The sequence below is a fragment of the Haliaeetus leucocephalus genome, unplaced genomic scaffold (genome assembly GCF_000737465.1).
Source record: "Haliaeetus leucocephalus isolate CR32 unplaced genomic scaffold, Haliaeetus_leucocephalus-4.0 Scaffold339, whole genome shotgun sequence".
NCBI lineage: Eukaryota > Metazoa > Chordata > Aves > Accipitriformes > Accipitridae > Haliaeetus > Haliaeetus leucocephalus.
The window spans coordinates 22,816,128-22,837,753 of NW_010972775.1; the positions used below are offsets into that span (position 1 = coordinate 22,816,128).

General features: G+C 41.8%; 1 protein-coding gene across 1 annotated transcript; it reads left to right on the forward strand.

Moving 5' to 3' along the window:
- The first annotated feature begins 1,925 nt into the window (after nt 1-1,925).
- Nucleotides 1,926-19,248, forward strand: KIF23 (kinesin family member 23). Its single transcript, XM_010572132.1, has 23 exons — nt 1,926-1,971; nt 2,067-2,133; nt 2,305-2,433; nt 3,880-3,985; nt 4,694-4,830; nt 5,512-5,621; nt 6,220-6,390; nt 7,348-7,389; nt 7,816-7,928; nt 8,076-8,197; nt 8,746-8,848; nt 9,187-9,266; nt 9,357-9,476; nt 9,994-10,153; nt 10,705-10,872; nt 11,119-11,276; nt 11,654-11,827; nt 12,537-12,716; nt 15,396-15,626; nt 16,698-16,780; nt 17,078-17,159; nt 17,274-17,344; nt 18,918-19,248. Exons 1-23 carry the CDS (start codon nt 1,961-1,963, stop codon nt 18,931-18,933), a joined length of 2,634 nt encoding a protein of 877 aa, XP_010570434.1. The 5' UTR covers nt 1,926-1,960; the 3' UTR covers nt 18,934-19,248.
- The last annotated feature ends 2,378 nt before the right edge of the window (nt 19,249-21,626 follow it).

Below are 21,626 nucleotides of genomic sequence, written 5' to 3' on the forward strand. Positions count from 1 at the left end.
AGTTCCTTTGGGTTAAGGTAAAAGGTGAATCTGAATATTGCTGAATAACGCTTAATCCAAAATGAGCTGGAGTGAGGGTATGAAAGTGATTGTGGCAGGACTGTCTTCTGGTGCATGTCCCCGGGCGAGGCAGGCACTGTAGTTGGGCTTGCTATACCTTCAGTCTTAGGAAAGGCGTCTGGAGTGTGCGAATTGTTAGCTTGTTTGTTAAACCACCTTTCCTCCTCTAACGATACAGAATTGTGCTCTCATCTGTCCTGCGTGTATCATCTTCCAGGTGGCTATCAGTATGCTGTTTTTAATTTATTAAGTCCTAAGTGGTCTGGGATCCACGAGAAGCGAGACGCTGCCGTGGCTGTCAGCGGAAGAGTGAGCTGAGTTTTTTGCTGCGAGAAGTGCAGCTTCAGGTGTCATTATCCATTAGTTCTGAGGGCTTTGGGAATTCAGTCTGGTTTGAGGACAGCAGCCCCATCTTACCAGTTTTAGGGTGCAGGGGAAGGACAGTCGTGGCTTGCAAGGCGCTCTGTGACAGCGGGACTGCACGCGGGGCTCTGGTTCTGCTCCTGGGGAGGCCAGTTCAATTTTGACCACTTCTATCTTTGATGTGTGCGATAAGAACATTAAGAAACATGTCTGTTTTGATGTATTTTAAAACAGTGTTTAAGAAGTGAAGGTTGGCCCGGGACACTAGCTTCTTCTGATACTGGTCACAGTAAAAAATACAAGACCGCTTGCTGGGATTTCTTTGGATTTTCTTTTTCTTTTTTTTTTTCCCTTAAGGGGGTAAGCTTACTTGATTTGGTTAATTTGCACTAAAACTGAGAATTGACTGGAGTCTGTGGTTTGAGAGAGACTGAGTTCAACCCACTGGAGGCCTTAGAGCTGCTACCCAGGGTTAAAACCCAATTACTTCATCCTTTACCCCAGTTTCCCCATTTGAATTAGAAGAGCATTTCCTTGTCAGGAAGTTAGGTCTTTCAGTGGACTTGTTTGGCCAGGAATTTTATGTGTGTCTTAACTTCACATTTTAGGCTTTGTTTTCCACCATTAAGCATCTCCTACAGGCTAGGAAATAACCAATTTACCTCCAGGCAGGTAGCGGCTTAGCCACAGGGAGGCTCTGGCCCAGCAAACTTGCTGGATGACACCTCTCCTCCTGAGCCCCAACCTTTATTTCAACTAAGCAAATAAAAGAGGCAAATGCAAGACAAGCCAGAGCCCGGGCAGCCTTCCAGGGAGAGCCTCCCCTGGCCTAGCCTGAAGCCCTGGCCTTGAACTCCAGTGACATTATTGTCTCTGTCCCTGCTCCAGCGTATGGTGGCTTGGTGGACAAGCGGCCCCGGGGTGGGATGGCGGGGTGCGGAGGGGCGGCTTCCCGCTCCCCTGCGGGGCACCCAGAGCCCTCAGCACCGCGGCTTCAGCCATTTCCCCGAGGCAAGGCCTGTCTCCGGCCTGCAGGCCCAGCTCTGGGCCCACCCCCAGGCGGGAGCTCCCCAAGCCCGGCCCCGGGGACCGCCACGGGCCGCAGCGAGGCCCCGGGGCCGCCGGGGCTCCCCGCGGGCCCGGTCCCACCTGATTTCGGGGTTCCCAGGCCCCCGGCCCGCGGAACCGGGGCTCGCCGCCCCCCCCAACCCCGCCCCGGGTCCGCCGGCACCAGCAGGGGGCGCCCGCGGCTGCGGGCGTCGCCCGTTGACGTCGCCATGGCAACGCCTGCAGCCTACGCCGCGGGGGGGGGCGGGGCTGGGGTGGAGGGCGTCGCCGCTACGTCGGCGCGCGCTGCGCGGTGACGCTCGCGGGGGCCGCGGCCGCTGATTGGTTTGATTTGAATCGCAGCGGGCGCGCGGGCGGCCGGTCGGAGGCAGCGCCGAGCTTGAACGGCAGCGCCCGCCTCTATCGCGACTTTCGGCTCCTCCCGCCTCGATCGCGACTTTCGGCTCCGCCCGCCGCGGCTCTCCGCGACATGAAGGCGGCGTAAGTCGCCCCCCCACCCCTTCAACCCCCTCCCCAGCCCCTGTCCGGCGGCGGGGCCCGACCCGGCCCTCACGCCTCCCCCCTTCTCCCAGTAGGGCCAAGACGCCGCGGAGGCCGGCGGTGAAGAAGCCGTCCAACCCCAGCCTGAAGGATCCTGTGGGGGTGAGTGAGGAGCCGCCGGGCTCGACTGAGGCGGGGGCGCCGGGCGGGGAGGGGTCGCTGGCCCCCGGTGTGGGGGGGTCCCTGGGGGCTCGGCCTGCTGCCGCCCCTCGGGGCTGCTCTGAGGGACGACGGGCTCTGTGTGTGTGTCCCCTGCCCCGTCCCCTTCCCCAGGTGTACTGCAGGGTGCGGCCGCTCAGCCGCCCGCACCAGGAGTGCTGCATCGAGGTGATCAACGAGACCACGGTGCAGATCCACCCGCCCGACGGATACAGGATATTCCGCAACGGGGAGTACCGGGAGGTAATGGCCTGGGGCGGGAGGGGTTGGGCAGCGGGGGAGTCCGTGAGCGTGTGCCCTCTGCCTTGGAGCTGTGAGCGGTTGAAGGGCCTGCCTGCAATCAGGGAATCGAGGTCCTTTTCCCTGCTGTGGCTGTTTTCCGCTGGCTTGGGGTGTCTCCTGCAGTGTGCAAATCAGCAGTTTGCGCACTTAGGAAAGCGAATTTTCAAACCCAGGAAACCATCTAGAGCAAAAATGCACCCTTAGCCATCAAATATATTCTCCATATACGACAAGGCTGCTTCTCCAGGGCGGAGGAGGAGGGTGAGAAGAACAAAAGCAAAGCTGGCAAGCATTTAGACTGCTCAAAGGACCTTTCTATGTAGGATTGATTGAAAGAAACCAGCTCTAAGCTAAACCAGACACAAATGAATTAACGGTTGATTTATCCCAAAATTAAGTTGGGCAAAAAGCAATATGTTTCCTTATTTACAGAATACGGGGGTGGGGGGTGAAGCTGTAGGTTATGTGCACAAAGTGGTAAAATGTCATGAATTGTGGAAGAGTAGGCAGTGGGTCACGGGATAGTTCATATGGTTACTTGATCAATACAAATGTTTACTAGAAAAGGAGGCTTTAGATCATGCATACAGAATGAGGAGCCAGAGTATTGTAGCACAGAATATGATTTGGTAGTGCAACAGTTAACCGCAGGTTGCCAACACAGTGCTGTAACTCAAAATGTTGCAAGGTAATGGTGTTTCTAAGAGGGGGGGGGAGTTAGTTGGGATGTAGAATACTTTGTTTCTGATTTCAGCATGGGAAATTCTTATAGGAAGTACATAAAGTGATCTTCAAAGGCTTAAATAAAATAGGCAAAGATTAATTAAAAGATTGGTAAACAAACCTTTGCTCAAAAACTTACAGTTCAGATATTTACATACGGAGGTGTTTTGATTGAAAAGTGACCAGATTCATCAAAATAAAAAAAAGTATACTGAAAACCTATGACTGGAAACTGAGGCTAGACTGGAAAAAGACACAAGCTTAAAACAAAATGATTAAATACTGGAACAACTCAACTGTGGCCACTGTGGGTGTTCCTTTGCCCAGTGCTTGTGTAGATTATGGTGGGAGCACAAACAGAAATTCAAGCTTGAAGCTGTAAATTGTGAGATTCTCTAGTCACTGGGATGCCAGGCTTTGTGATCGTTATGGTTATTTCTGGACTTGAGCTCTGTGAAAATGAGACAGTTGCTACTCTTCATTATGCACAGCTTATTCTCAGAATAGTTACACTGGAGAAACTGCCCATGTTCAAACACTGGTATAATCCTAAAGTAGAATCTTTATCATTCTGGTAAGCTGATGGAAAGCAGTTCTAAGGTATGAAACAACAAAGCACTTTGAAACAATGGACTTCTTAAAGGGAAACTTAAGGCTTAGGACACTGTATCTTCTTTTCTTCAGACACAGTATTCATTTAAAGAAGTGTTTGGCACCCTTGTTGTTCAGAAGGAGCTCTTTGATGTAGTGGCTAAACCTCTAGTGGAAGATCTCATTCGTGGGAAAAATGGTGAGCAAGTCCTTATTCTCTACCACTTTTCTGTATGTCTACCTTGCAGTTTCTTATATTGCTATGATTTCACATGTCTCAAGGTTTCCTAGCTTGTCTAGGTAAAAACATGTATACCTTGTTTGCAATGAGAATAGCTCCCTTATACAACATCCTTGGGAGGTCTTCCTGCCTTTCATTACTTCTAAACCTATTTACCTTTGTTATGATGTGCATGTTACTTGTGTCAAGGTCTCATCTTTTTGTACACCATTAATTGGAGAAGCTTTTTTTCTGCAGAAAGGGATGACTTACCCGCATAAAGACTGACCACAGAAATTAATTTGTAGGGCTTGATCTCCTGGGCATGGTTCAATATCATGGTGCTTGTCCTTGCAGTATCTGGCTTATGTCAGACTCCTCAGTAACAGTCATAACAAATGAGCCCTCTACACCTGGGACTTAGTGGCTTCCTTCCATTTTGGCTTCCAAACGCTCTCTCCCCAGAGACGATGATAGGTACTGTCAGTTATAGTTGAAGTGGCCATCAATGAGATGCAAACACTAGTGATGACAGTGGCTTTGATGGGCTGGAATAGTTAACTGTTCAAAAGGAGTCATTGTTTTTTCCAAATACATTTGACACTGGGAAAGACAGGGCGTGTAATTATAACTGAGCTTTCTTTTGAGACAGCAAGTGTGATGGCATGACTTTCCTGTCCCTCCTAGGTCTCCTTTTTACGTATGGTGTGACAGGCAGCGGGAAAACACACACCATGACAGGATCTCCTGGTGATGGAGGACTTCTCCCACGGTGTTTGGATATGATCTTCAACAGCATAGGACCATTCCAGGCCAAGCGATTTGTGAGTAGTTTTGCACTAAATTCTTCATGCCGTTGCTTAAAACAGCCTATAAACCCTACACAAAATGTTCTGTTCAAAGTGTTTATCTCCTGTCTAGTCATGTGACTGGAGCACTTTAATAAGAAAACCAACCAAAAAAAAAAAAAACCCCACTCCCATGAGATGTGGAGAGTAAGGCTAAGGAGGCAGGCATAGCAGCTAGGAGGGATGTTTCATGAAGATGTACAGTCTGGCTATCCTTATAATTGCCACTCACTCTTTAATTAACTTTTTTAAAACAATAAAAAGGGAAAGAGGAAGCTGAGTTATAGAATGAAATCCTGCCACAAGATACAAAAGCCCCAGGAAACCATATCTAAAATAATACAGGGCATGAAGACGTGAGGCTTTTCTTGTGGTCAAACATCTCTGGATTTTGGGTATCTAAATATATTTGAAATAGTACTGAAAGTCTTTTCCTTGGTAGCATGCTAGCTTGGGAGCTTTTAAGAAATACTGTTATCTTGGAAATACCTATTATCTGTCAGATCTACTCCACTTTAGCCAGCAGATCAAGCGTTAGTGAGGGGCATGGTATTTTCTGGTTGCTAGACAGCTTGATCAAGTAGTTTGTTTTGCTGGCTAACACCTTATGTTCTCTAGTGTTTTTCATTATATTGTCTAAACATACTCACTGCTCAGGTTTTCAAGCTTGATGACAAGAATGGTGTGGATGTTCAGTGTGAAGTAGATGCTCTATTAGAGCGCCAGAAAAGAGATGCCATGCCTGTTCCAAAAACTCCATCTGGCAAGTAAGTAACTATTGTAACATGCAGAATGAATTTAGTCAATGTAAATGTTGTTCTGAAATTGTGGTTTTAACTTACCTTGGTCTCTTTATCCTTCCCTTGAAGAAAGAAAATAAAAATATTAATGGAAAGCTAGTATATTTCATGTGGTTTGAGCAATTGCATAATTATGTATTTAGATTAGAAGACTTAGAATCAGGCAACAGAAGTCTATTTTTTTGTACCTGTTAACCCATGAGTAAAATGCTGTGACTTCACTGAATAGGAATACTGGGAAGTTAAACTTGGGGATATTTTGCTAAATAGTGGGATTTCTGAATGGAGGATGGAAATGCTGACTATCCAGGAATTTTGCAAGGCATTTCTTACTGCAGCTGAGTACAGCAGTGTCAGATGAAAGTTTATCTACTTAAACTTTTCAGAGTGCTTTTTTTAATCTAATGAGACTGGATGCATTGTTGTTAATTGCTAGTGTGAGCACTTCCATACTTAAATCACGCTATCTGTTAGTAGACTTGCTTTTTAACTGTATAGTCCCTGTCTGACATGTTAGCTAGCTGTGGATGCTCCATTACAATCACTTATTGTGTGTGTTCAACAGGCGGCAAATAGATCCAGAATTTGCTGATATGATCAATGTGCAAGATCACTGCAAAGTGGAAGAAGTTGATGAAGATAATGTCTACAGTGTCTTTGTCTCCTATATTGAGATCTACAACAACTACATATATGACCTCTTGGAGGAAGCTCCCTTTGAGCCTATAAAACCAAAGTTAGTTTTATGAATACTATTACTCCTACTTCAGTTATGCTTTGGGGGGAACTATAGTGTTTTTACAGCTGTAGTCTTGGCGAGTCTGGTTCAATTCATGGGAATCACCTAAAAAAATCATGTGAAAAAGGTGATGGCAAAGGAATCCAGACAATAGTATTTAAGTGTGCCAAGTACTGATGGTTGTTCTGTTGCTGCTAAGACTTGGTGCTGCCTTCCCCATTATAATGGGAGATTAATAAGCAAATATTTAATTTGTTAGGCAGTGTGTTGTATCCCACTGAGATTCTAAGTCTATTTGTGCTATTCTGTGAGTACTGTTCCTAGCAGGTGACTGCAACTTGTAGAGTAAGCCACTCCTTAGCTGACACTTTTCCTGGAAACAGCGTATTGGGCAAAAGTAGCTATTTTGTTGTTGCTTTACAGTTAATGCAAATTTGCATATTATTTCACTCGATGTTAGTAATTTCCATAAAAACAGAAATGAATTGTCTTATAAATGAAATTCCGAGTATTTTTTGGAAAGGTGTGTATTTAGCTGATGTCTAAAATCGGTAAATCTTGAGACTGTCAGAAAAAACAGTCTGCAAATTGAACTTAGAATACATTTTTTTAAAATTCTAAGTCCATTAAAGAAAGCCCTATGCCTGTCCAACGGTACATGTGTTAATTAAGGAGTTGGCTGATTTACAAAGACTATCTACAGCAAAACATGCTATGTCTCTGAAACCTCAAAAGCTGTCTCCAGGGTACTGATTTGAAAAGGGTTTGAATGTCTGTGAATGCTTTTTAAAGAATAATAAAATTATTTGGTTTAGTATTGTGCTTATGTCCAAAAATCAGCCTACGGAGAATCTGGGGTTATTTCTATTTATGGAAACAACAGTATATTATATATGACAAGATTTTAGACACAAGCTGAATGACTTAATATTTTTAACCCTGTCTTTTTGGTAGGTGGAACAGTTGCAACACTCCTGTGCGAAATGGTGACTTTATGTATGTGCATAAGCATATTATTCCCAATATTGAAAAGTGAAATTTCCTATTAGTAGAAGCAGAAAATAAATGCAGACTCCCTATCTCTTCTTGCTTTACTAGTGAATATCGAACGCTGTTGAAGCCATCTTGCTTCTGTATGCATGTAGAAAAACAATAGCTGCCACCCAAACCCATGATTTCCAATGAGAATTGCAATTAAACCTAACTTCTAAATTAAAGCAGTAGCTGAAATGTAACTAATCTTGGCTGAATGTGTGTCCATGTACTTGTACTTCCTCTTCCACCTGCTGTATGGATAATTGACATGTCCAGTCTGAATTTTGTACTTAAACAAAAGAAAATTTGCATGGCACGATGTTGTACAGAAAACTCCACTCAATTTTAGTGTTCTTTTGTTTGTTTTATTTCCTCCTTGTCCTTAAGACCTCCACAGTCCAAAATACTTCGTGAGGACCAGAATCACAACATGTATGTCACAGGATGCACAGAAGTAGAGGTGAAATCTACAGAAGAAGCTTTTGAAGTGTTTTGGAGAGGTAAATCTTAGAATATAACTTCTTAAATTCAGTACAGATGTGTAATCCTTTATGGTATTATGCTGAAAACAGAATTGGCTTTGCCAGGTGGCAAGTCTGTTAAATAAAACAGTTTTTTGGAGGGATTGTTTTTGTTGTTCTAAACAGGTCAAAAGAAGCGGCGTATTGCGAACACTCAGCTGAATCGAGAATCTAGTCGCTCTCACAGTGTTTTTATAATAAAGTTGGCTCAGGCACCCCTGGATGCAGATGGAGATAATGTGCTACAGGTGAATTCCAGGGGAGGACATTAAAAGGAGAGCTCTGCGCGCGTATGCATCTATATATGTAGGTTAGAAAAGGTGGTGAGCCTTGCAGCATGGCCTACTGAAACAGTTACTGTGTCTTGAGCGTTAGCAATTTCACTTTGAAGGAAATCAAAATTATTCGAGTTCGAGTCTGTGACAGAATGAAAGTAGGGCGTTAAAATAGAGTGCGAAGCTGCTTATTCCTTTGATTTTTACCTCTACTTCTTTTGAGCAAAAACTGCTAATCATAAACTTGAAGGATTTGAATGAGCACAGCTGTTATATCTACCTTGTGGCCCAAGACAGAAGGGATCTGCTAAACTTGTTCACAAAAAAAGCTAGTGGTGCACAGCTTCTTGCACTAAGGGCTAGAAAAACACCCTCAGTCTTTATTTAAAGGCGCAACACATACTCTTTTTAAGTGTGCATGCTGGTTTAGGTTTGGGGGGTGGGGTGTTCCCCCACCACCACCCTGTTAGAAGGAATATAGAGCTAATCATTAGCCTAACATAATTTGTTTTCTGTAACAGGAGAAAGAACAGATCACTTTAAGCCAGCTGTCTTTAGTTGATCTGGCTGGAAGTGAAAGAACTAATAGAACAAAAGCTGAAGGTAACAGGTTGCGAGAAGCAGGTATGTACCACCTTTTAGAGAGCCTGGTAATTTTATGTGCTAATATATGCTCATATTAGTCTTGTCTCCTAGTAAACACATCATAGGAACAATTGAAGGGTTCTGTTATGACGTTCAGTTGTCTGATCTGATGACCTTAAATCCTCCAGTTTGGAAACCAAAAGTTTTTAGTAGCAGTTATTCTGATACTTCAGTTAATTAGAGTAGTTATATTTGTTACAAATAACTTAAGTCCAGGCAATTTATTCTTAAGTAAACTGCTAAATAATTTGGGAACATGATCCAAATGGCTGCTTATAGAGTTTTTTGTCTTGTGTGTGTTTGCTTTTTTTTTTAAGGTAATATTAATCAGTCACTAATGACATTAAGAACATGTATAGAAGTTCTACGGGAAAACCAGATGTATGGAACAAATAAGGTATGCAACCCATTATCTAATTATCTATTGATCTGATGAAGATCTGGTATAATGAAAGCTTACTAGATCTTTCATTTACTTTATTTTAAGATGGTTCCGTACAGAGATTCCAAACTGACTCATCTCTTCAAGAACTATTTTGATGGTGAAGGAAAAGTGCGTATGATTGTGTGCGTTAACCCTAAAGCTGAGGACTACGAGGAAAGCTTGGTAACTTCCTTGCAGATCTTACCTCATTCCTTCCTCTTTTTCATGTTTATCACTGAATTCTTGTACTTCTTTAGTAGAGGAGAGGAAAGAATTTTTGTTGCTTGGGCACATCAGGTAATCAAATACAATATTGTAGGGCAAATGTGCCCTCTAAGTCTTGTTTTTCCTCTTAAAAATGACAACTGCTACTTGCTTGTAAAATAGGAAAAGTTTCTCTTACCTGCAGAAGTCCAAATAGCCATATTTAGGTGCTTAATCCCTACTATGACAGTACTTGCAAAACTTCAGCTATCTGCACAGTCGGTTTCATGGTTCCTTGGGACTGAGGTTGGGGAGCTATTACGGGAAGGTTTCTGGATGCTCCACTTTAGAATCACAAGCTATCTAGCTGGGAACTACTTGAGATTATAGCTTGATAATGTCTCCTCTAATATTGACCTAAAAATATCACTTTCAAACTTACATTGGACTGCTTCTGGTTAGTTTTGTTGTTAAGCTTGCTTTTGTTCTTTTGTAGCAAGTCATGCGCTTTGCAGAAATGACCCAGGAAGTTGAAGTTGCAAGACCTGTTGATAGACCGCTCTGTGGCTTAACACCAGGACGGCGCTTTAGGAATCAGGCCTTCAGAGAGGAACTCTCCCGGAAATTGGAGATGCGGGGTGGCCCAATAAATGGAGGTAAATGCTGGAATGCTAGGAGATTACAGCACAGTTTTTTCTGTTAGGAGTTGAAGGCCATTTTAAAGCAAATTATTTGAGCCTTGGAACTGCAAAAGGAACTTCACTTAACTGCTAGTTGTGTGCCTTCTCTGCAATAGGCATTGCTCTTCTCATACTGCAGTGCTACTTGTAGTATAAACCCAGTTGCTGTGTATGTATTGAGGTAATTCTTTGTTATTGGTGATGAACTGAATTCATGGTCCCATTATTGCAGCTCCTGAAAGGAAATTGGGCTGAAGATGATATTTTGATGTTTCTGTATGCTTAGGGCCTACTTTAGAAATCAAGAGTTGCCTGGAAGTTTTATAAAGCAATGAATCAAGAATGCCACATTTAATTTTTTTCTCCACACTGTTATCTCCTCTGAAAACTTCTAGTTATCATTAATTATTCTAAGTTCTGTCTACTTCATGGTACTGTGGAATGAATGATCTGTGGGTGTGCATTGTCAAATGGAATTTTTCTGTTCTGTAGCTTGCTGACAGACTTTCTTGGCTTTAATCTTGCAGAAACAGAAGAGCAATCTGTTTCAGAAATGTTTTTGCAGAACTTTCCTCCATTGCCTTCATGTGAGCTATTGGATGTTAATGATGATCAAACACTTCCAAAGCTTATTGAAGTCCTGGAAAAACGCCATAAACTACGACAAATGTTGTCAGAGGAGTTTGCCAAAAACGGTAAGAATTTGAATATCAGTGTGGAACTAGATTTTTTTTTTTTTTGGTGCCCTTATTACTGCTACTCAAGGGATCTCTTCTGTGCCAACATGAGATAAGAATCTTGTCTAGATCGATCACTTAAAACCCCCCTTTTTTTTTGAGGTAACGAAATAGCTGGTAGTGTTAAATTGGTAGGAGAAAAACAGAACTGCTTTTGATATTATAGAGATATGGTGAGAAGATAAAATATCAATTCTCTTGCAGTGCTTGCATTTAAAACAATGCTGCAAGATTTTGACTCCAGTATTGTATCCAAGGAAAACTATATTCAAGGGAAACTGTCTGAGAAAGAGAAAACAATAGCAGGACAGAAAATGGAGCTAGAACGCCTGGAGAAGAAAATTAAAACTTTGGAATACAAGGTGAGTTTTTTTCATTGTCTAAAACTAAGCACAAAACGCATTTTCTATGTACCATTTAGCAAGCTTCTGGACATCTGAAGTTGCTTGCAAGGTGGATATCAGAAAAAAGATTAGAAGTATTTTGTGGGGAACTTTACTGAACACTTAGTTTTTTGGCTTTTCTTATGAGGTAAGACTTTTCTTAATACATTAAGAAGGGCAACTTAAAGTTGTAAAATTTCTGAAACCTTTTAGAATGTGGACTATTTCTCTGGGTGTATTTGCACAACAGCTAATATATTCTAGTATATGTTAACAGTCAAATATAACTAGCAATTCTGCGCTTAGATGGTTGCACTTCTAAAAAGCATAGCCATGTCCTTCCTCTCTTCCTCCAGATTGAGATTTTGGAGAAAACTGCAACAATTTATGAAGAAGACAAGCGTAATCTTCAGCAAGAACTAGAAAGCAAGAGCCAGAAATTGCAACGTCAGGCTTCTGACAAGCGTAGGTTGGAGGCACGATTGCAAGGCATGGTGGCAGAAACAACCATGAAATGGGAGAAGGAGTGTGTAAGTACACTGCCATATTTATTAGAAATGGGTAATGGAGCAATGCTGGGGGGAGCTGGCTGGCTTGTTTTTGTGATGGTTTTTTATATAGTAGTACCATTAAGAATGGAGGTGTGTTTGGCTTTAATTATGGACATGGAACGGACATTTTGAAATTAAATTTTATAAATATGGTATGATAAAATAAATTCCTCAAGGACTTTTGGTGCAGTTAGAGCAGCCCTCTTAAGCACTGTGTCACTTCATTTCAATGTCTAGAATTTGTTCTTTTGGGTTAGTGGCACTCTAACTAAGGAGTGATTCCCTTGTTCTGTGGGTTCTCGGTAGAAGCCTAGTGACAGGGTTTCCCCTTTATCCTCATGTAAACTCTTGCTCAGCTATCCACTTGACAAGCAATAAGGAAAGGAAATCTGAGGGATTAACTTTTCCTACTGCAGGACTGTTTACTACTTCAGGATGATTGATAGAACTATAGTTGGACATGTTTCCATTTGTCATAATTTAGGAAGCAAAATGGTTATGGCATCAAATGTATTATTTTATAATCTGGAAAGTCTTTAGCTTGATATGTCGTTATCTCCAATAGCTTGTATCTCAGTGGGGAAGAATTTCATTCCACGTGGAATATGCAATTCCCTTCAAACCTTCAGCACAATTGCTTGTTCTTTCGTGTAACGTACTTCATGCTTGTCCTCACTTGTCTTTGTAGGAGCGTCGTGTAGCAGCAAAGCAGCTGGAGATGCAGAACAAACTTTGGGTCAAAGATGAAAAACTGAAGCAGCTGAAGGCTATTGTTACTGAACCAAAAAATGAAAAACCAGAGAGACCTTCACGGGAGAGAGACCGAGAGAAGCCTGTTCAGAGATCAGTGTCTCCTTCACCAGCACCCGTAAGTTGCCTTTAAAACACTTCTTGATATAGGGAAAAGAATATTTATAAGAATGAACTGAAGTGCAGGCCAATTCTCTTTAGAGGCTAGAAAATAGTTCCCAAGCACAGAATTTGCCTAACTTAAACTTGCTTTGAATTCTTTGTCTCCTGTTGTATTTATCAGTGCTCTTTATTCGTGCTCCTACCTTCTAATGCTACTCTAGTATTGGAGGAACAGCTGATTCTTGATGCTGTCACTGCAACACAATACCTCTCCAAAACAATAAGCTTGAAGAGCTGAATTGGCATCCTGCACATTGTCAGTATTCATTGTTTTATTGCCTTATAAGTTGACAGTTCTGTATGTTTGCTAATTTCTTTCCTGTTCTCTCTAGCCTTCTAGTAACTTTATTACTTGGGTCTCTAACAGCGGCACATGAGCAACCCGCAGGTGCATAGACGTTCTAATTCTTGTAGCAGCATTTCTGTGGCATCCTGTGTTATGGAATGGGAGCAGAAAACCCCTTCGCACAAGCATACCAGTGGCACTTCTAATGCAAGGAGTAGACAACAAGAACCAGAACAAAGTAGAGACTATAACACCTCAGACAGAAGGCGAGGGATGTGCTGGACTGGAGTCATTGAGGTTCCCAGGCGTAGAGATGAGCTAGAAATAGAAGAGGATCAATGCTGCAGGGTTAGTGCTGCTCCTGTCAAAAGCTAAATGTAGCATTGCTTAGTCTGACTTAAAAGCTCATTACAACTGCTCCCTTACATTGAGCACCCCTAACATAGATTGGAGTTTTCCCCTAAATGTATTTCTCATAGGACAGTACTGTTTCGAAAATGAGTCTACTCATTCTCTTTGACTTCTTAACTTGACGTTTGGAAACTCCTTAAAAGCAGTGTGTGTATTTCTTGCTGGCACCTAGATGGCACTGGTAAGGAATGCTGAACTAGCTAGACTTTTTCTCTAGCTATGAATGTCCTTGTGTTTTAACTTGTGTCTGTCTCTTCAGATCTATCTTGCAGCCTGTAATTTACCATAGTCTGTTTGGGCAGCTTAAAAGGTGGTCTTATAAGCCATATCTGCAAATGTCTACTGGACATAGTGCTTGGACAAACATCTCACTTGTGAGACTGTTAACTTTCACTCTCTTAGAATAGTCTTCCCTAACTTTCACATCTGCGTTAAAACTGGGGGCTTTGCTTACAGGTGGGAGACTTTTTCTTCATTAAACTGGTGCATGCAAATGTTTGTATTGGTGGTGTCTCTATCACATTATAGTGGTGTCACAGTGGCTCAGGTAAATCGAAGAGAATTGTACAACTCCAGCCTCTTGAGAGAGCTTCTAAAGAGGAGGAAAGTTTATCATGGTACAATTTATTTTTGAGAGTATTCTCAAGATTTCTGTCACTTGCTGGGCCTTTGAAGTCAGGGGCATGCTTTTAAGCAAATGCTATTCCAACTAACTAATACATGAACCACTGTCAGCAGAGTAAGGGATGTGGTCTCTGCCACAGTAAAATGTGACCAGTAGTAGCATGCCCTCTCCTTACAACATAACTTCTAAGGCACCTTGGCAGAATTGTTTCAAAAAGCCGTCAACAGAAATAAGTACTTGCCCACTAAAAGTGGGGGAAGAAAGTACTGAAGTGTGTTTTGTGTTTTGGGGTTTTTTTGGGGGGGGGGGGCGGGGGATGTTGTGGGGTTTTTTTTATTTTAATGGAAGATTTTTTGCTGAAAGCCACACTTCCCTATATATGTTTAATTTTTAAGAGCTGCTTTAGCCTTGTAAGAGGTTTTATCTGTAGAGCGTGCAGCCAATCTCTTGTCTGTTGGTCAAAGAAATCCTAATTGATGCTCATCATCTGAAAATACAGTGGATGGGATTTGCATTCATAGGTTTGGGATATTGACCTCACCATGATTCAGAGGTGTCTCAAATTAGTGTGTAAATAGAACAGAGAGAGTCTACAAATACTCTTTCAAAAGCCCATTCAAAGATCTTGAAGGGACCCAGGTTTTTGTTTTTAAACAAGTTTTCAGAATGTTCTGATTTTCCTGAGCAACTGACAATAATGTTCATACAATAAAAATACAAGAACTTCAATCATTTTTCATGGATTTCCAACAGCTGAGTTCAGAAGTGATAGCACTAGCGCAGGGGATGCTTCCTCTGCTCTATTTACTCAGAAATGTTATGAGGTCTTGCATCCTTTAGAGATGTTGGCAATCCATACTCAGTCTGCTTCCTTTGCTACCTCAAAAATACATTTTGATTCATGAATGCATCCATGGAAACAAATGTCTCTTTTCTGGTCGGTTAATATGTTTGTAGCAATCTGTTTTGATTTGGAAACTCAGGAGAAGCATTACCAAAAATAATATATTCTTGAGGAATATCCTCCTTGAGGAAACTCTTACTAGGTATGGAATGCAAGAGATTGGATATAACACTTACCTAAAATTTACAAGAAATGGGAATTGGCACAGAAATAATCTGTTAATAATTTTATGCAAGGCTCTTGGTAATGGTGCCTTTCAGGATGCACTCTGAAAACACTTTAGGAATAAAGCTTTGATCTTCATACAAACGTATCTTAACCAGACCTGCAAAGTTCACTTCTGCTAATGATAACCTCCGAGAGATTTACTGTGTGCTGATTTCTTCTGATTCTCTTCCACTCTGATCAGAATGCACCTCCAGTTCGCCTCAGACACAGACGGTCGCGCTCAGCTGGGGAGAGATGGGTAGATCATAAGCCACCCTCTAATCTGCCCACTGAAACAGTCATGCAGCCACATGTCCCTCATGCCATCACAGTAGCGGCTGCAAGTGAAAAGGCACTAGCTAAGTGTGACAAGTATATGCTGACACACCAGGAGCTAGCCTCTGATGGGGAGATTGAAACAAAACTAATTAAGGTAAAGCAAACGCCTTTGTTGTAAACTTGTGATAACCCTGTCAAAACCTATTTCTGGCAATGTATTTGTGTTACAGGCTTACTGGCTTGTGAAAGGGTATGTTTGACTCAATCTTCTAAGAGATTTGATTTGAAAGTTTTGTGCAGTTGGATTTAAGGGAGCTTTTAGAGTCTGAAAATACTTTTCTTGAACTTTGTCATTACTTCATAAAAACCTTTACAAGCTTGTTTATCTCGGTCACTGTTTTCCTTGAAAGTAATTAAGGTGGTTTGTTGGTTTTTTTTTTTTCCTCTAGTAAAATGCAATAATCCATTTGTAATGAAAGTTTCTTAGACTTGTGGCTGCAGCTAATCTTGTGGAGTCAGTCTTGTTGGAGTGATATTATTTGATTTCCACTAGCAGTATGAGTAAGCTTGCTGCAGTGATGGATGCTCGAATGCTCCAGGACATAATTTCTAGTAGTCAACTGACAAACAAATTGGTGAGACAGCCTACACTTTGAAAGCTTGCGATGTTTGTGTCCCAAAACACTGACTGTACTTACCGAAGGCAAACTGAGACCTCTTCGTAATTTGTAGCAAGAGGCTTTTGGTTTATTTTTCCTACAGTCACAGGCCTTCCAATATTGTCTTTTTTCTTTGAGTTTTAAAAAAAGCTCTTACTCCTGTAAGGTAACCTTGTACATTCCAGCGATGTTGCCAAAAGCAAAGGCTTGCATAGCTGACCACATATCTGTTCATGCTGTGGAATGGAACTAAGCCTATGACATGTTTTCTGTAGTATTACTTGGTCATCATTATCATACAGAAATCTTTGTCATCATAGTGACTGGTCTATGGGTATCTTGCATGATCATCAGAATAGATGGTGTTCACTCTTTATTGTCCTGTGTTTAATAAGAGAAGATATACAACGGGGCAGAGTGTATTTGTGCACATATGCTAGCTGGCTACTAACCTGCAAGGAAATGACAGTTGTAAGCACCTAAGTTTTCATGTGAAACCGGTGCTGTAGCTATCATACTGACCTAGTGACTGTACCTTAACTACTTTAACTGCTTTTTGTTTCCAGGGCGATGTTTTCAAAACCAGGGGTGGTGGACAGGCTGTACAGTTCACAGAGATAGAGACTCTAAAGCAAGAATCTCCAACCGGGTGAGTTGTGGTCTTAATTTTAGGTTCTGACACTGCTGGAGATATGCAACTTCAATTGTGCATATGTAACCGCTTCTGGTCCAAATAATTGAACATAAAGTTGTTGCATCTAACTTGAAATCATGTAAGAGTAACTCGTAGAGGCTTTATAGATACTGTAGCTGCTTTTAATTTTGGTCTGCTGCTTGAGACCAAGGTATTTATTTAGAAAGTATGAATGTATTCTCTCCTGTATGAGAATCTGCCAAAATACATGACACTTGTAACTTCTTTTTTTTCCCCATATACTTCTTTCAGTCGAAAGCGAAGATCATCCCCTTCCAATCCTGACCCACCTGAGGATGCTGCAGACTCTGAGTGGACTGATGTAGAAACCAGGGTAAGCTAAAAAGGAAGAAGGGGGACATCTCATGCTTGGTCTGGATGAGAATTTGGGGTAATGCTGATAGCTAGGTGGGGGGTTAGCAGTGAAGACTGATTTTCTGTGTCTTAGTGTTCCGTGGCAGTGGAGATGAGGGCAGGATCAGCTCTTGGACCTGGATATCAGCATCATGCTCAGCCCAAGTAAGTGCAGCTCTCCTTTGTAGCTGGGGCATTGTGATCTCTTTCCTGACAATATCTAAAGTGAGAACTCCCCCCCCCCCCCTTGACCTTGCTGCCCTTCCTGCTTTAGGTTTGGGGTGCATACCTCCTTAATGCTGTAGGATAAGCAGACTTATTCAATGTTGGAAACTGGTGACAGGGTAGATCAGTAGGAGACTCTAAGCAGAAATATTAACTTGTCTTCTGGGTCAAAGTCTGGCATTCAGTGTAGTAAGCAGAATGTCAAGTTTGATCTTGTGCTATCTTGACTGTGAAAAGGTGGGAACTGTAGGATGCCTAGCAGGTCCAGACTGGCATAGGGTTAGGGATTGCAAGGACAAGGTGCTAAGCTGTATACCCTCTTCTTCTGCCTCCCTAGCCTCTGTCAGGTGCTGATGTAGTAAAATGTATTCATTTTTATATCTTTAGATAAATTTAAATTAAATAAGGTTACAAATACCTTACTATTCATTTCAATATGGTTTAGGGAGGAGGAAACCGAGGCAACTGTGGGATATACCTAATGGTATACTTGAATGTAGCTCATATTCCAGCTGCTACCTGCTGTGTAATTGTCAAGGCACCTGCTAAGGAAGCATGGACTCTAGTCATGCTAGAAGAAACTTTCTGCTTTTTCAAATGCATAGATAACAGTCTGAATTCCTCAGGGCTGTCTTACCATTCTTTCCCATGGTGGGATCAGTGGCGGTTGCACACATAAATGCAAGCTTACCAAATCAGAAGTCCCAACTTCTAGCAAAAGATCCAGATGATCCTGCAGTTTGTAAGGCTAGTGCCCAACACTTGAGCCCCCATGTCTAACAAAACACTTTATTGACAAAAGAAATGCTTCAGATAAGATAGTTTTGTTAAACTAGGTGTTGCAGAACAGAATTCAATATCCAGATTTGTCCTCTTGCACATAGATGCTGGCAGTGCTCTGGAAGTCACCTATTCAGCTCAGGGGAATAAAATTTGCAGTTTTGCAAGAGATGTTTACAGGCAGGAGAGGGGCTGAAGAGGTAAAGAGGTTTCTATGAAGCCAAAATCAACTAAACTTACTGCATTTGGAATCCAAAAAGCTTAGAACTACGGTGGAAGGATATTTTGGAGAGTATCTGAAACCAGTAATCCCCCTTCCAGATAAGGTGACAAATTTGTGCCTCTCATCATGCTAGCATATACTTTATTACATCTCTTATTAGAAACTGGGACCTGCTCAAGGTGGCTACTGCTACTTACAGCCTTGTAATACAGTAGTAAATCCTTTAGTTTGCCTCTGTGTTGAGTTGGAGCTTGTATTAAAAACTTATTAAATAATTTAAATAAAAATTTGTTTTATGCTCATGGTTGTCTAAAAAAGAAAGCAAAATACAAGTGTTTCTTGATAAATAAGCTCTTTAGCTTTCTTGTGTTAATTGTTGCATTTCTTGGCATAGGAGGTGTGAGAGACGTATACAGCAGAATAAGTAAATAGGCTATTGACTACTGCTAAGGAAAACTGCTGCTGTGTAAAATCTGAAAGTTGTTTGTGGCTTTTTCTTTCCTTTTTTAGGCGAAGAAAGCCATGAACTTAATGTACTACTGCGTTGGAATCCTCTTGATTTTATCAGACTGATGTAATATCTGCTGCCAGTGATAAACTTGATAAAAACTGCCTTGTTAACAATCACTACAGGCTTATATTTATGTAACGGCCTGTGCTAGGCAATGGTTAAATGGGAGATACTTCTTGCAATCCCAAAGAAGCCTATGTGTGGGTGTGTATATTTTCAATAGATGTAGGGAGGTTCTGCCATTGTGTCCTCTGGACTTCTGAAGAACACCTTCTGTCTCGTATGTATGAAGCCCTTGTTATTAAGCTGTATCTTTATAGGCTAATGACACAAGGCTTTTGCCTTGCGTATTTTTTCTTTTTTTTTTTCTTTTTATAGGGCAAAATACTTCTGTCCTGGTTACTATCCCTTCCTCGTCAGGTCCTCTGTTTTGAAGAGGCATAAATGCTGCTATTTATTTAGATGCAGTAACGCACTTTAAGCGTGTTTCTATGCCATTTCATATTTTATTATAACTAGCAACAGCTTGGTAATATGGATTTCTTCTTGAAAGAATTACCTTTGATTATTTAATATGCATATCAGCTTGTGAAAACATTTCAATCTTCAAACCTTCATAGTAACGAAGCAAGAATACTGATATGATGAGTAATGGTGACTTGACATCAGATCTACTTTATTTTGTAGTGCAAGTAAATAAATGTTTTACATCTGTAGATATGGGGTAAAAGGGTAATTTGCTCACAGATATGGTGAGAACTTTGTATGTGTTGTTCTGCAAACATGTTAAAATAAATACTTTTATTCAATGGCTCTTGCAAACCATGTTCTTGTTACTTATGGGAATGCTAAGCTACAGAAACTAAGGTAAGCGTCGCAGCATCTTGACTGTGTCTTGTGCAAAGAGCTATGAATGAATGCACTTTTAGGGATACTTCTGAAGTTTAAACCAAGGAATCTGCTTGGATCCCAAGATATGTTTTGGACAACCTTATCTTCATGTCTGCAAATTGCTTTCAAGGGCACTTGGTTCCATTCTGAATGACTGACTGCCTTGTTAAAAGATATTGAAGCTTTGAGCTTCTTCCAGCATAAGAAAATGCTTTTGTTACTAAGTAGTTTAAAAAGCATTTTTATAAAGCCTAGGGGATTTTTTTAAAACTTTTTTTTTTAAGGAAGAAAATGACCAATCTGAGTGCCTGTTCATAGCTGCTATAAACAAATTTATTTTTGGGTAGGCCATGAAAAGGCTTATGTTCTAAAGAAACGTCATCTTTTCCACAGGTCTCCTAGGCCTGCAGCTGGAGCAGAAAGCTGTACAGCAGCAGGAATGGCTAGTGCTAACACTGTCTGCTGTGGTAGTCTTAGCAATCACCTAGCTAAAAGCAGGCTTGATCATAATCACTCTGAGAACACACAAGACGGAGCATCATTATTCTATTTTCTTGAGCAGGCAGCGCTGCTTAATGGTTTCAGAGGCTTTCCGCCGTGGTCTGGGAAACAAGAAGTCCTACCTGAAAAAGCTACAAGCTTTGTGTGGCAGGCATGCATTTGTCCAATGTGTGTTCAGGATGCTGGTTGAAGTACAGTTTTGCTTTTATTTACTGCCTGACTAATTAGTTAAATGTAGTGCCTAAGAACGGAAGAAAAACCGATGAGGGGACAAACCAGCCTGAAGAAACGTGTGGGTTTGTTTAAGAGGCTTCTGTGAACTTGAGCTCAACAGGCAAATCCCACGCTGCCTGGCAATGGAGTGGTGGGAAGCCGAGCTGCATGGTGAGCTAATGCCACTAGATGGTGTGGAATAACCATCAGGGGCTGGGCCTGGATCCCTCTTCCTCTGCCCTGCAGGGAAGTAGGCTTTGCCCTGGGCATGGGGCAGGGAATTCCTTTTTTTCCACCTTGCGGTGTCAGGACATCCCTAACCTGGGCAGTGATTCCCTGCTGCTACCCTGTGGAAGGATAGGGATAGGAGGGGCAGCCAACAGAAATAACGATGAAAGAAACTTAAACAAGGCCTATGCTCCTATTTCTGGCATTTAAATTAACTCCTTCACATAGACTAAAATAATTAATCTCCTATTGATGATGAGCAAGCTGTCAAATGCATTATCTCTTTGATTTGGATTCAATCATCCTGTCATCAGTGTAAGTCATATTGAAAGTGTTACTGGGGAAACCTGGGAGGGAGATGAGAAACTGATACTCAGAACTTTGTAAAGGAAATATAGTTAGCTACAGAGCAGGGCTTCATTTGGGTTGCTTCAAAAGCAATGGGAAAGGCATTCTGAATTAGCTCTCAAAATGCTGGTTTTTGTATCAGTGGTGGCAAAGGACACATAGCCAAAGTGTTTGTTTCTCAGTCGTTGCCAAGGTCTATATTTTGATGCACAATGTTTTGCAAGAGCTTTGCTCAGAATTTTCGTGTTTTGAAGGAGAAAGCTGTTAAGCACAAACAAAATGGTCACTGCAGCCACCTTGTCCTATTATAAAGGTTAATCAAAAGCGCAAATATAAGACCTTGATGAGGAAGATATCTGTCCTTGCCAGTGCTGTAAGGAAGGTGGCAGCATGGTAACAACTCATCTCGAGTCTGTGACTTGTTCTTCATGTGCTTCAACTGCCTTTGAGGTCTATCGCTGAGCTAACTGTGCTGCCTCGTGCCTCCAAGCAGAATTTAAGGGTAGGGTGAAGGCTGGGCTGCTCTT